The sequence below is a fragment of the Mytilus galloprovincialis genome, chromosome 4, assembly GCF_965363235.1.
Source record: "Mytilus galloprovincialis chromosome 4, xbMytGall1.hap1.1, whole genome shotgun sequence".
NCBI classification, from domain to species: Eukaryota; Metazoa; Mollusca; class Bivalvia; order Mytilida; family Mytilidae; genus Mytilus; species Mytilus galloprovincialis.
The window spans coordinates 102083191-102098893 of NC_134841.1; the positions used below are offsets into that span (position 1 = coordinate 102083191).

Genomic DNA, 15703 nt, shown 5'->3' on the forward strand with positions numbered 1-15703 from the left:
ATAAAAAAAGAATAACTCCATAATGCAGCATATATAGTTAATTTATTTAAAAAATAAGATTTAAGGCCCTTTGATCAGCTATCAAACTTGGTTGTGCAAACATTTTCATCTTTTATATATAAAACGGTACTGATTGTGTTCACTCACTCATTATCTTTGAGAATATATACTGTGTTTGTTGTCTCCCTTCTCTTATATAGTTTTAGTTTTATTTTCATGTATTGTAATTTCAATGAAAAAAATCACCACAATTATTTGTACACTTTAATTCAAACTGTAATTGTACTGCTCCCGGGGGCGTCTTGATTGACAAATAAAAATTGTTGTTGTTGTTGTTGTTGTTGTTGTTGTATTGGGAAACCAACCTCTGTGTTTATTGGGACCTGTGTGGTCAAGTAGTCTAAGTAGTGTGTCAATACTGAGTTTGTGTTCTCTAACAAGGAGAGAAGAAAAGTATTTTGACTTTAATTTGAAATTTTTCTGTTATTCAAGGTGAAGATGATAGTTCTGAATCAGAAGATGATAAAGACAAAGGAAATGAAAAGATGGACAGAAGACACAAAGGAGACAGAAGAAAACAGGTTTCTTTAATTTACTTTTATCTAAGTTAATTGTATATGTTGATTGTAATCACAGTGATTATATCTTGCCTTTACAACTCGATGTTGTACTACTGGGGGGTGACTTAAAACAAAATAGACATGTGTGATCAACTTTGCCAGGGGGCCTCGATGGCCAAGTGGTCTTATGTTTTTCTACTTCTGTCATCACTAGCTATAGCCAGTCAACACTGAGGTTGTTAGTTCGAACCCCACTTGTGCAGGTGCACTCAACTTTATAATTGACTAGGATTTCCTGAAAGTCAGTGGTTTTATCCGGGCACCCCTGCTTTCTCCTTCCATAAAAACTGACAGCCACGTAATATCCCAAAAGTGGCCATTAAAAAGTGGTGTTGAAACACCATCAATCAATCAACCAACTTTGCCATTGTAGTGAAAGGTAATTTGATGCACTTTATTTGTACTGAAAAAAAAAAATGTTATTTTTCAATTTTTCAAACAAGTTCTATTTTTTCAAAGTTTATTATTAATTATTGTAGACACATATGTGGTTATTAAGTGTTACCCTAATTGTTAAGTTATATTATACATTTTCAGCCTGTAGAAGTTGAAGCTAAAGTTCAGAATGGAGATGAAAGCTCTAGTGAAACAGGATCTTCATCATCTGGGTCAGAGTCGGGGAGTACAGATAGTGAATCAGAGTGAGTAACTACTCTGGGGGAGGGGGACATGAGAAATATATGCATCAGTTAGTGAAATTTCTGAGAATTTAAAAAAAAATCTAATCTGTAACATAGTGAGAACATGGTTCACTTTTTACAAGAAGATTTTCTTATAACATTAATCTAAATCTGTGAGGCTATAAAACATTCATGTTATTTTCAAAGAGTGAAATCTATAATGGATGTATGTACTTCAAATCATCATATTTATTTGAAAAAAAATATGTCATGATTTCACAGCAACAATTGATGCATATAGAATAATATGTCTTGCGAACTTAAACAAATATAATTGACTCCATTCAAAGTAATTTGTCAACCTAATTGAAAAAAAAAAAAATCATAATTTTTAGAGTTATTCCCCTTTACACAACACACAAACATTTTAATCTTATGGCAAACATTGTGCAGTTAACAAAGTTAGTTGAAAGTTGTTCTTTAGCTCACCAGCCAAAAAAACCTGCTGTGAGCTATTATCATCACTTTATGACTACATCTGTTGTTTATTAACTATAATTGACACTTTTGAAAACAGATGACTAATCCACTACAGCACTAGTTATTCAAACATTGTTCTTAATTATAAATGAATTTTAGAACTGATAAAAACAAATCAGTCCTGCAAAGAAGTCAGGCTAAATTGTGCTGCATTAAAAAAAAGAAAGATTGAATTGGTTTGATAAAGTTGGATCCCATTTTGAAATTTGCCATAGATGTCAAGTTAGCAATACATGCCAATTGGAGTGATACATAAAGAGTATAGTATTTATTCTTGTAGACGCATACATGGTTATCAAAGGTTTCCCTTTTGTTAAATGATATTATATATATTTTTAGCCTGTAGAAGTTGAGGCTCATGACCAGAAAAAGGGGGTACTTTAAAATTATTATGTTATGTTTTTTTCTATTTAGTGATGAACCACCTCCAGTACCATCAGGTTCTCTACCAAAATCTGGAGAAATCAAAACCTACGAACAGCCGTGGGGAAAAGCAGACTCCAAAAAGAAAATGAATTACGCAGATATTAACTTTGATGGAGGACCTGAGAGAGGTGAGATTAACAAATCCAAAAAACATCCCAACTATCTAGAAAATGAAGATTCCGAGAGTTTGAGGGTCAATATGGGAACCCGCGCTAGTGGACAGTATGATAACGAGGGAGAAGGTGAATTCTACATGTTGTCATTATATATCACATGCTAATGCCACTTATTTTATCCTTTAAATCAACTGTTTTAGTGCCAACTTGTAATAATAATGCTAGTAGTAGATAGTTGGTGACCTCTAAGATGTAGAATAGCTTATTTAATATTATTATTTGCATGCATATGGGCTTTATATTTTTGAACTTTATAATATTTAATTGTGAATCCTTTGTTTAACAACATAACTTTAATATCTGTTAAGCGTTTGGACATTTCTTTAAACATTTCTATTTATCCTTGGGAAAGGTATAGTTACTTTAATCATCTAGTCTCACTAATAATTAAAATTCGAATTCTTAAAATTGTGTATTTAAATTCCTATCTAAACCACTGTATAATCACTTAAGTTTTAAAACTGTACATATGAAAATAATTTAACTTCCAAATTGAAAACAATAGTTCAAACACATAAAGAACCCATCCCCTTTCTTTAATGTTTTTAAAATTTCTGTACACCAAATACACACAAATTTTCTTGATCGCATACCATTAAAATTTATGCAAATTTGCAATATGCTAAAAAGACTTTTGGACTAAAATGATAATATGCTAGCTCCAAAGTACTCTGCTTTATAATGACTTGAAATTTAATTTTAAGGTATATGGAAACTTTAGGAAAAATTGTAAAAAAAAGAAAATAAAGTAAGAATTGGATTTTTTGTGCAATACTAAATATTGTGTTCCAACAAAAAAATCTAGTTCAACATAAAATTGTAATATACTCATTTATTCATGGTTCTTAGGGGTCAGAGTAGCCAAGTGGTCAAAGTAGTTAATTTATACGGATCACAACCTTGTTGACACTGAGGTTGGAGTTTGACTCATACAGTTGCAGATGTTTCAACTCCTATTTTAATTTACTAGGACTGTCATTTATCCTATCTAAGGTCAGTTGTTCTCTCCCAGTACTCAGACTTACTCCACCAATGAAATATGTGAGTGCCATGAGTGTGAGAATGTAAAATGCAATAATAACACAACATGTATGTTTCATTATGTTATTTTGACATTCTGAAATCAACCTTCATTTTTAAATGAAATGTACAAATCATGATGAATCAAGCTTCCACAATAAAGTTCAGAGGTAAATAAAATTGAAACTTGATAAACTTCATGAGCCTATAAAAAAATGTAATTATAGATATGGAATGCTTCTTTTAGTAATTATTTAGGGTTGTTAAAGCATTAACTGTGTGAACATTTTAAGCATGAAGTTTCCCACACTTCATACAAAATGTACTTTATTCAAGGCTTTTACAGAATTTGCGAAAAGAAGCATTCAAATCTTAAATAAATGATGACTCACAAGTTAATATCCCCATGTGAGAAGGTATAGGCTATAATGATGGATCAAACCACAAAGGCTATATATAACATTTGTAGAAGAAAGGTCATTGACATATTTATACTTATGTTTGTGCATTTTTTCTTTATATCATGTACACTATGGTATCTAGCCGATTCAATCAAAAAACAATTGAAAATAAATACTGCATGGCATACATCTGATGAAGAACTATATACACAACCCCCCCCCCTTTTTTTCAAAATACTGGATCTGCACGCAAGAACTGCTAGTCCACATTTAACCAAAGCTTTATAAATTAAAGGTTAAGAACGTTTTGTTAGGGCATCTTTACATGATTTAAATAAAGACAAAAAAAATTCCAAGCTAGATGACATTTTTACAAGCAATGGGTGATGAGGAAGATATGTATCAACCCTGCATTGATTTTGTCAGATATTGTCAGTACTGAGCTGAACTTTGTAATCATATTCAACTCCTTGTTTCATTAATATTGTCTTGAGAACTAAAATGACCTGAGTAATTGGTAATAACGGCATATTTCATTATGACTGCAATATTATTAACAGTGTATTGAATTCCTTTGGTCCTCGCCATTAGATTACAAAGGCAATGACATCCACAATTCACTTCTTTTATCTATGATTTGTTGCTAGTGGTTTTTATATGAGAAGTATATATTTTCAATTTCTGTTCCAGTAATTGCCTAAAGGATTTAAGTTAGCAGTTTTGTTTGCACTTTGTTGTACATTTGCTTACTGTATATTTTCTAATGCAATACCAATTTTGGCAGTGATATATGATTTAAGCTATATTTCTATACATCATGTGAATCACTTTGCTTGATGTTGTACCTATAATGGACTTTTATTTCTACATATTTCAATTTCAGCTATTCCCTTATGTTATCTGGTCGTATCTCTTATCTTTTACATGTTTGATGAAAACAAAAAAATATTGAAAACAAAAATAACAGATTTTGAAACTTCTGTCATGGGACTTTTTTTTTCAGATTTTGAACTCAACAATATATAAGACATTAATTTCTAGTCATTTCAATTTCAGCTATTCCCTTATGTTGTCTGGTCCAATCTGTAACATATTTGATGAATACAAAAGTTTATTAAAAACAAAAGTAACACATTTATAAACTTCTGTCATGGGACTTTTTTTTCAATTTCAGTTGTGACCCAAACAAAATGCCTCATTTGACTTAGGAAGATCTGCTTTGAAAATCATGTTAAATAAGCACATTTTAATCAAACAAATTGTTGAAATATAGACCTAAGAACTAAAAAATAGAAAAAGTGAGAAAATTAATCAGAGTTAATATCATATGCAGTAATTGACCCAATTTATTATTAGAATAATTAAGTTGAATGAGAAAGTAAACCATTGTTAATATATCTTAAAATAGAAAAATCAATTTCCTATCTTATATCTAAGGTGTCCAATTTTTAGAATGAAGACAGTTATTATGTTTTATAGGAAGCTATTATTCTGCTTCATGCTTTAACATAAGTTTACATAGAACAAGTTGCAATTTTAACTCTGTCCCTAGATGGAACAATAATTGGTCAATTTGTATGCATTGGTGATCAGTAAGCAATATCAGCGATTGGAATTCTCTAGATTCATTTTCCCAAAATTAACATTTAAATTTCTCACCCATTCAGATTTGTTGAACTTTGTACCCCTTTCAAAAATGGCGGATATGATCCTGAACTACCTGAAAGGGGATGGGTTTTTTTCTTTTCTGTTTTCTGGGTTTTTTTTTATTATTATTCATCTCTTTAATTTGTGGTTGTAATTTCATCCAAAAATATTACAGTTAAAAGTTATTAGTTGAAGCTATTCTATATAATATAACATTGTAATTTTGATGTTCTTTTATATGGAAAGAAATGACTGTTATTGCTAAAGTCAACAGAGGAACATACTGTGGTTAATGTTATTATGCAATCTAATCAATTCATATCAGTATAATCATGCTAACATTTATTCCTTACAATTTTTAAAAAAAATTGTCTGAAAGAAATGAGATGAAATGGCATTAAATTGTATGAATTGATTAATTGTATCCTTAGATGTGACCACTGTGTTAAGTAAGGCCATTACCAAAGAGAATAATTGATTGAGTAAAAAATGTCTTGTCCATGTGATAATGTGGAAATAACTTGACCAGTATAAATACTATAATTACACCACTTAGACCACTTTCTTTCTCTGTAGACGAGGAGGATCCACTCTATCAAACCATACCATCAAGGTCACTCAAAGATGATAACGAATTCCACGCTAAAAAACCTAACTTTACCGATTTCTCCAGTCTACCAAGGGGAGAGAAGTATGTTTGCAATTAGTGTTAGATTTTAGTTTTTTGCATGATTTGAATAATATTAATCAATGCTTGTTTGCACCAGTTTCTTTATATGGAAACATACAATGATTAGCTACACATCAAAAGAATTAATTTACATAAATGCATTTATCGTGTAAATTAGTTGTTGCCATTGTTTGACATAAATAATAAAGTTTGGGAATAGTTTCATGATCTGCTTGATATACTATAAGGTCACATTTAGCATTTGTTTGATTATCTTAGCTATTTTTAATAGTGGTACATTGTATAAGTCCTATAAACTTTTTATTTTAAAAGCCCTTCTGGTGAAAACATGATTGTAGCAAGATTTCATATTTAGATAAACTTTTATCATTGGTTGGCTTTATTGCCGTCATGTGGTTTTAAAGTCTTTGAATGACCAGTCTAATTGAACCTGTCCATAGTTATCCTTTGTCATCTCCAAGCTAAACAATATCTCCAATGATCCCAACAATTTATCATTATTGAAGCTTCAAGTAAAAAATTGAATGAAACCTGCAAAATGGTAGTATTACAGTAAAAGACTTCTATTTCATTGTTCTTGGGTTACATCCTTTTCTCTCCTCTAGGTTTGAGAGTTATGTCCCTTTAAAAATGGAACAACTGAATTTGCAGTATATTACAAGAGGGAGTATATGTGTCCAATGAACACATTCCTCTAACAAATGTCTGGTTAAAACTTAATGAAGGCAGAAGTTTCAGACTACATAGTTGACTTACTTTAGACCTAAATTTGTTTAAAAAAAACTTAATTAAGTAGTTCATATGATAACAATTTACCCTAAACTTTTAGTCGATGTTGAGAAATATAGGTCACCTAAGTTCATGTTAATGATATTAATAATACCAAGAGGAAATTATGGTTCATTAATAGAAGAACTAAAGAAGAGTTTTAAAATGAAAATAGATTATTTTCATTAGTAAAGTAATGCAAAGTTGAAATCATTGATGTCAGAAATAAAGATAAAGATAGCTTCTCTGAAAAAGAAGTTGTACTTTTAAAAGGGCTAAACTGAAAATCAACTTATTAATATTTATGGCTGTTTTGTTAGTCTCACGATTCAATTCCCTTTTGGTCCTAAAATAAAATCATCTCATTAATATCCATGGCCTATCAGTATGATCACAGATTTGTTTTTTGTAGTCTATCAAGTTTTTATACCCAATGCTCCTTAAATGAAATTATCTCATTACTTTGGTAATAAGCATGCACAGTCTTTTAGATTTGAGATAATAAAACTTGTTTTCTTTTAAACTTTAATTGTTATTCTTTTTGATTAAATACATCTGTATGCTTTCACAAATTAATTCATATTTTTCTGTATCAATGATTTTAATTTAAAAAAGCAAAAATATACACAGAGGAATAAAAAGCTGATTTATTTTATATGCTATAGCAATTCCAAATCCAATAAATCAATTGAAAACAATTACTTGTTTCATCATAATTGTCTGTCCTGATCAAACTCAATTTGTGCATGTATATGTTCACCAGGTGGTGTAATCTAAAGTCAATTTAGAATGATAGTATAAAACTTGTACAATTTAATTTTCTTTCTACACTAGCATGTAAGTAGATTTGTTCTGTTTTAGATGTACAAATACTTAAAAAATCATTTCAAAAGTTCTCAACGATATCCTCATTTAAAAGTCATTCCTGTCAATTGCAGAGACATAAAAAATGTGAGAAGGTTCATTTTAGTTTTGGGTCCTGTATATTTGCTGAAAATTTAATTATATCATTATATTCCACAAATTTTTTAAAGTCCAGAATAAAAGCTGACAGTTAAAAAGCACAAGCTTAGACACTTTCACATATTTAACTCTTATGTTAGTCACAAGTTAACTGTCATTTCAACTGCAATGAACTAGTTTTATTATCATGTCAGACATGTCAGTGCCAGATACTACAAATAACATAGTTGTTCTGTTATGTCAAACACCGACATAGTTTTACTGTCATGTCCTACATTATGACATAGTTGTTCTGTCATGTCAGACACTAATAACTAGTTTAACTGTTATGTCCGACATTATGACATAATTTTACCGTCAGGCCATTTAAATTATATCATTATTATATGTCAATTTATAAGGAAATATTGGTAAATTTTATACCAATGTCAAAGTTATTCTTATCCCAGCAAATATATAAACACAAAAAACACTTCCTGTGTAAATACTTTGGGTGAGGAGTGTTCTATATATTTGTTTTTTATGTTACTGAATTTACAAACACTTCATGGCTGTATAATCCATGATTGATGAAAACTAAAAAGTTTTATTTAGGAACATATATAGATGTTATTTATCTATTCAACTGAAAATGTTTTGAGAATAAATCACAATTTCAGGCCAGTTGACCCAATTTAAATATTCCCCTTTGTGTAAGACCTACAAAATTATGGTCAACCTTAAGGATTGTTTCGACTAAGATGAGAACTTATGAATTGATACCTTTCTCTTTCTTAGATATTGTGCAAAAATGTTGTTTACAACTTAAATGACCATCTTATGGTCAGTGTGCTGAATACTGCTGACTATGTAAAGCAAAGGGTTACCTAGTTATATTGGCCTTCTTTTACTTTAGGGATCCCAACATTTTTGGACTTTACTTTAGGGGTCCCGGTCTATAAAAGTTTGTGGTATGTAATTCTATAAAAAATTAGTTCCCTATATACCTGTTCTAAATGTATTTAATTTTTTGATTAATTATCCAGTCTTTTTTGCTGTTTTAAGATACATTTGCCTTTAGTAAAATGACTTAACATTCACTTTTCTTTATTTTTTGTAATACAAAATTTGGGACCCTTAAAGTAAAAGAGTGCTATAATGCCTTCTTTTACTTTAGGGGTCCCACAACCTATATAAAGATTTTGTACAACTCATATAAAGATAATTTAATTGGGACCCCTAAAGTAAAAGAGTGCTATAATGCTTTCATTTACTTTAGGGGTCCCACAACCTATATATACAAGCCAAAAAAAATTTAACAGTTTTAATACAACAGATTGTATATGCAAGCCAATAATATATAAACAATCAGAATATTATATACATGATACAATATATCAATTACAAAATGTATTCAAATACAATGTACATATATTGTGGGACCCTCCATTTTTCAACAGTAATGTTGGGACCCCTAAAGTAAAGGAAGGCCGTTATATTGCTATACAGTACAGTTCTGTGACCTTTTTTATGGCTTTTTTTTATTTGCAATTTTATGTTCTGCTGAAAAAATGTCTGGAGCATTTATAGATTTACCATTTTCTGTTGACTGCTTTTGATTTTGTTTAGTTTTATCATTATTGCTGTGCTGTTTTTAATTTATTTGTTAGCTTTCAGAAATGTTAAAACCCTGTAGACTTTCATTACAGGTGTGAAAGAATGAGAAGTTTTCTTTTCTTTAGAGAATTATATTTCAACCATTTATAATGATAAATCAGTGTTATATAGTCCTGTTATGAGACTATGTAACAGTATAAATCATTAGTATATAGGATTAGGGGGGGGGGGGATAACAACTTTGACTACCCATGAGGATCACAGTTGGTGCAGTATATAAAATGTTAGCATTACAAATACAAAACATTTCTATGACCTGCACATAAATCATAAATGACTAAATTATTATCCATATATCATGAATTTCAGGTTATTGTTAAAGTTCTGAGTTTGACTTTGAATATGTTTCTTAAATTGCCTCCTGTGACAGTTCAGCAGTAATATCAGAAATCAAGTTCCTACATGCATTTTTTTTTTATACTTTTCAAGAAGTTTGGATCGTTTGTAGCTTAAATATTTTTTGTAAATGACAGACCATTGTTGACCATGGTTTAAAAACACTAAATGTATATTTACTGTAAATTTTCAAACACTACTTGAATGATTGGATATATATTCCTGTCAATATTCTGAGGGTGTTATGATGACGTGATGTATTGAAATCAAATGTAAATTAATAGGCAATATAGGAAAGGTGTACTGACATAAGTAGTCTCTAAACACATTAACTCCAAATGGAGTTTTCGTTAGTAGAAGCCATATTAACTATGTGTATCAGTGAGAAAAATGTAAAAGCATAAAAATATAGTATATATACCAATACACATAATTAACAGCGCCTGGTGTTGTTTCATAGCCTGACCAGTTTCGGTCCTAAAAGGACCTTCATCAGAGGCAGAATCAAATGTAAATTAATACTCTTCTAATTAGCTGATCGTCATACAATTCTTACAATGTTAAATATTTATACAATGTTAGAATACGTACTTTTACGTCATTCGATCTAGATGGTCAATGGGGAGGCTTGTTGTGATGTAATGCAAAATGATAGCTTTCAATAATTTAAAATGGTGCTCTTACTGGAATTTGATCTTAGTTTAGGATTAATATAAAATAATGAGATGTGGTATGATTGCTAATGAGACAACTATCCACCAGAGTCCAAATGACGTAATGTTAGCAACTTAAACACGTAAATTGAGGATATGTAATTACAATTAACGACACTGTTGTGTAATCTATAAAATCTCCGATATCCAACTTGTGCTTTGACATTTGAGTAATATATTTTGCCAACAAAGATTTTCTGATCTTCTTACAAGAACTTATATACCAAACTGGGTCATTAGATTATATTTAGGTCACCATAACCTATGTTTTGTACTTGAATACCTTTGTTTTAAACTATTATATATCATGGTATTTCAATTATTGAATAAGTAGTCCTCTAACTTAAATGAATCCTAGAAAATATTACCTGAATTTACAACCATTTCCTATGAAGTCAATCAAGGTACATTTTGTACCTCACATGCATTTGAAAATACCAGTAATACAGTCATATTTTATACAAGATTTTTTAATTAATCTTCAGCAATCAATTTATATAAATCAATAAATGATATACAATGTACTCTAAGTCCTTTTATTTTATTACATTCATTTTCTCTTTAGATCATGGTTTCTCATCTTGTTAAATATCCCATCAGAATTTTACGCTGAAGCAAGGGTTATTTCCCTTTGTAAAGGGGGCATTGATGTTGTTTCCCTCTTTAAAAACTGTTATACATCTCCTTATACCTGATGATTTGATATAATGCATTAATCATTTTCCACATAACAGTACTTGAGGCTCAGTACTTGACTGTCACCAGTGATACAATAAAAATTAATCTTTACATTTCTTCTTTTTTGCAGTTTTGTTGAAGACTTATCAGAACGGTACATAGTTTGCCCTTTACCCTTGTCACTAATGCTCCTCTATTTACATAATATCACATGATCAACATTATTCACAGTAATGATATCACATGATCAATGTTGTTCACAGTAATGATATCACATGATCAACATTATTCACAGTAATGATATCACATGATCAATGTTGTTCAGAATGATAATATCACATGATCAATGTTGTTCTAAATAATTATTTCACATGATCAACATTGTTCACAACAATTAATATCACATGATCAACGTTGTTCAGAATGATAATATCACATGATCAACGTTGTTCGCAATAATGATATCATGTCATGATCAACATTGTTCACAATAATGATATCACATGATCACATTGTTCACAAAACACACTGTATTCATTCATCACCTAACAATATTTGTGTATTATAATATGTATTGAACCAATCGTGAATATTTATTCGAAAAACTTGCCACTGGACACAAATCAGCCTGTAGTTTTTCAATCTATCTCAATTTTCTGCTAGTTTCAACTGGTTAGTGTACCTAATTTACATTAAATGTTCTCACATGGCATGAGTTTGTAAACATGTTTTGAGGGTATGAGTTTCTGTACATGATTCTGAGGGTATGTGTTTTTGTACATGTTTCTGAGGTCATAAGGTCTTATACAAGTTCTGAGGTATGAGGTTATTTTTACATGTTTCTGAGGATTTGAGTTTGTGTACAAGTTTATGAGGGTATGAGTTTGTGTACAAGTTTCTGGGGTATAAGTTTTTGTACATGTTTCTGAATGTATGAGTTTGTGTACAAATTTCTAATGGTATGAGTTTGTGTACATGTTTCTGAGGATATGATTTTATGTTCATGTTTTGAGAGTATGAGTTTATATACAAGTTTCTATGAATATGTAAATGTTATCAGAAGGTATGATTTTACAGGTTTCTAAGGTATGTATATGTACTGAAGGCATATGAATTGGTGTTCATGTTTTTGAGACCATGAATTTGTATTCATGTCATCAAAGGGTATGTGTTTGTGTACATGTAATTATATATGACACAAAATCAGTACATACACAGGCAATCATACCACATTTTCTTATTTTTAATGAGTTGATGTACATGTAATAAGAAGTAGGAGTTTGTGTCAATTCTATCAGAGGGTATTTCCTCTTGTTTTATCAGTGGTTATGAGGTTGTGAACATATATAATATTCTCTTTGTTATCAAATCTATACCATGGCAATGGTAATGTGAGCTTTAATCTCCTTATTCAATACTATAAGTTATATGGTTCGCTACTGACCCCATACGGATCCATAGAGGGTTAGTAAAATCCATAGGGGGTGAGGCCGGAGGCCGAGTCCCCTATGAATTTTATTCACCCTCTATGGATCCGTAGGGGGTCAGTAGTTAACCGTATAACAAATTTATCGGACGCTGGACTTTTTCTGCGGCGTTTTGTTGAAAAATAAACAATGAAACACAACAACATTAAAAGATGACGTCGCCATTAACGCGTCATGAACCCCATATGAAACTTACTAACCCCATACGGTCTCATAGGGGGTCACCACGTGACGGCGTTTAACCAATCACAACGTGATAATTCATCTGTGGTCCGATAATAGTCATGATTTATCCATGATATAAACATTGTCTCTCATATTTTCCCATTCAGGTGGAAACCCAGTTGAAATAGAACAAAAGAATCGAAGCTCTTTGTTAGAGAAGACGATAAATACTTACTGTAATGTTTACTATAGTAGCAAAAATTTTAAAAGTTAATAGAAACAAATAAAACAACAATTTTCTTCTCAATTATGAAGTGTTTTATTTTAAAAACACCATTTGCATGAGTTTTCATTTTATCTATTACTTAGTAATGCAGAACAATTAGATATCAAGTCGACGACATGGGTATCTATCAAGGTGGATGTAGAAAATGCATAACCTCCGATTTAAAAAAAATAATTACCACAGACGGAGAACATATGAATCTGTTAGTTCAGTAATTTTCGGGTCTGCCCTTCCATTATGTGACTCAAGAAAAATTCCAAAAAATGGGTAACAATTATATCGAAAAGAGAAAATCGAGTGCACCTTTTTATGTTAGGGTGTGTTTGAGGTGCATATTTTGTCTTTAAAATGTACAAAGCAAGAGTATTTGATATTATATCATCTTGCTTCAGATTCTATCATTTTTATATATCAAAGCTACAGGTTGACTTTATAACATAAAAAAATCACAGTACGAAAAGATGAAATATATGGGTCAAGTGAATACCTATCTAATGAATCACAAAAACAGAGTAAAGTGTTCGAATAGCTATTTTTTTACTAAAAGTACTTGACGACAGTCTTTTAAGTTGGTTGATGAAAATGCACATCCTCGAAAAAATTTATTTTTTTTGTGTGTGATAACTAGGGTTTTATATATATAATCTTCAACCTCTGAAATTTTTAGTCTGCCCTTCCACGAAATATTTAATTAGAATTTTTTTAAATGTTTATGAATTTTCAAAAATTCCACCTGACAACTGATTAGACAATAGTTTTAAGTTGAATCAATGCAGACAAGATCATAAACTGATGCTCATTAGCTATCATAGATACATTTGTCCTTTAAAATACAACTGACATATAAGGATCGTAATGGTGCTATGTGGATAAATTCATCGGTTTTCAAGAACAAAATTGGCAACGTGTCATCTCTACAATGGCTTCCATTTCTACGATTGTGAAAATGAACTGGCGTAATGGGGAGATAATTTTGACGAAGTAGAATCCTGACTGCATTGAAGTACTGGATTGACTCATTGTATACCTTGATGCATGTTTATCATTTTCCACAATTCAGCATCATACCTTGATTGGATTTTTCACCTGGTCCATCCTTGATTGGATTTTTCACCTGGTCCATGATTTGTAAAATATTTTCCAGCTGATACTCTTTGAAATAACATGAGATATGCTTGGTCATATAAATGACTTGTGGTCGATATTTTCCAGACTAGCTTCCTCAGAAAATTAGTTATATTTGATGTTATTTTAACCATAGTAAATCAGCATAAATTAGAATTTCTTTTGGTAATGCATCAACAAAAGCTCACTCAAAAATAGAAGTTTTCTGCACATAGTAACTTAGACCTTTTGATACTACAAGTTTTCTGCACATAGTAACTTAGACCTTTTGATACTACATGTTTTCTGCACATAGTAACTTAGACCTTTTGATACTACATGTTTTCTGCACATAGTAACTTAGACCTTTTGATACTACATGTTTTCTGCACATAGTAACTTAGACCTTTTGATACTACATGTTTTCTGCACATAGTAACTTAGACCTTTTGATACTACATGTTTTCTGCACATAGTAACTTAGACCTTTTGATACTACATGTTTTCTGCACATAGTAACTTAGACCTTTTGATACTACATGTTTTCTGCACATAGTAACTTAGACCTTTTGATACTACATGTTTTCTGCACATAGTAACTAAGACCTTTTGATACTACATGTTTTCTGCACATAGTAACTTAGACCTTTTGATACTACATGTTTTCTGCACATAGTAACTTAGATCTTTTGATACTACATGTTTTCTGCACATAGTAACTTAGATCTTTTGATACTACATGTTTTCTGCACATAGAAACTTAGACCTTTTGATACTACATGTTTTCTGCACATAGTAACTAAGACCTTTTGATACTACATGTTTTCTGCACATAGTAACTTAGACCTTTTGATACTACATGTATCTTATCTTAAGTTAATGCTTATATAGAAATAAGATGAAGAAATTAATTCCGTTTCACGTATTTCGTTTAGTCCGAATTCAGACACATAGGGCAGAGAAATTCTATATTGCAGTATTTAATTTGCACAATCTATTTGCTAAGCAATATTTAGGCAAACATTTATTTTCTTTTTTTTTCATGCCCCCAAGGTAGCGGAGGGGGAATTAAGTGTTAACCTTGACTTGGATGTCTGTATGTTCAAAAAATTAGTATCCATTCTCTTATTTTAGTTTGCCTCAACCGAATGTTATGAAAGTTATACACAATCCTTAATTCCACAAAACAAAGATTAAGTTTTGAATTGGGTGGCTTCACTTTTACGGTCTTGAGTTATGCCCCTTTATGGAGGGAAAAATTACTAAATTTGTCGTTTCCATACTCTATTTTTAGTTTGCCTCAACCAAATGTTATAAAACTTATACACATTGCTTATAATCACAAAACTGTCTTCATTTCTTAATCCAGAATCTGTATGTGGAAGTTGACTTAAGTATTGATTTAC

The 15703-nt window shown here is 30.7% G+C and overlaps 1 protein-coding gene across 11 annotated transcripts in view; it reads left to right on the forward strand.

The window, feature by feature from the left end:
- LOC143073654 (uncharacterized) overlaps positions 1 to 15703 on the forward strand; it is a 61264-nt gene that overhangs the window by 33499 nt on the left and 12062 nt on the right. For 5 of the 11 annotated variants that reach the window (XR_012977561.1, XR_012977562.1, XM_076249346.1 and 2 more), the window contains 5 exons: positions 493 to 581; positions 1158 to 1261; positions 2195 to 2448; positions 6027 to 6141; positions 11386 to 11409. Coding sequence is in view for 9 of the 11 variants with exons in the window: in XM_076249346.1 (XP_076105461.1) it covers positions 493 to 581; positions 1158 to 1261; positions 2195 to 2448; positions 6027 to 6141; positions 11386 to 11409 (586 nt within the window). In the remaining 2 variants the exon portion in view is untranslated. The remainder of the gene's footprint in view (positions 1 to 492; positions 582 to 1157; positions 1262 to 2194; positions 2449 to 6026; positions 6142 to 11385; positions 11410 to 15703) is intronic. The other 6 variants (XM_076249350.1, XM_076249348.1, XM_076249351.1 and 3 more) reach the window with 6 other exon arrangements.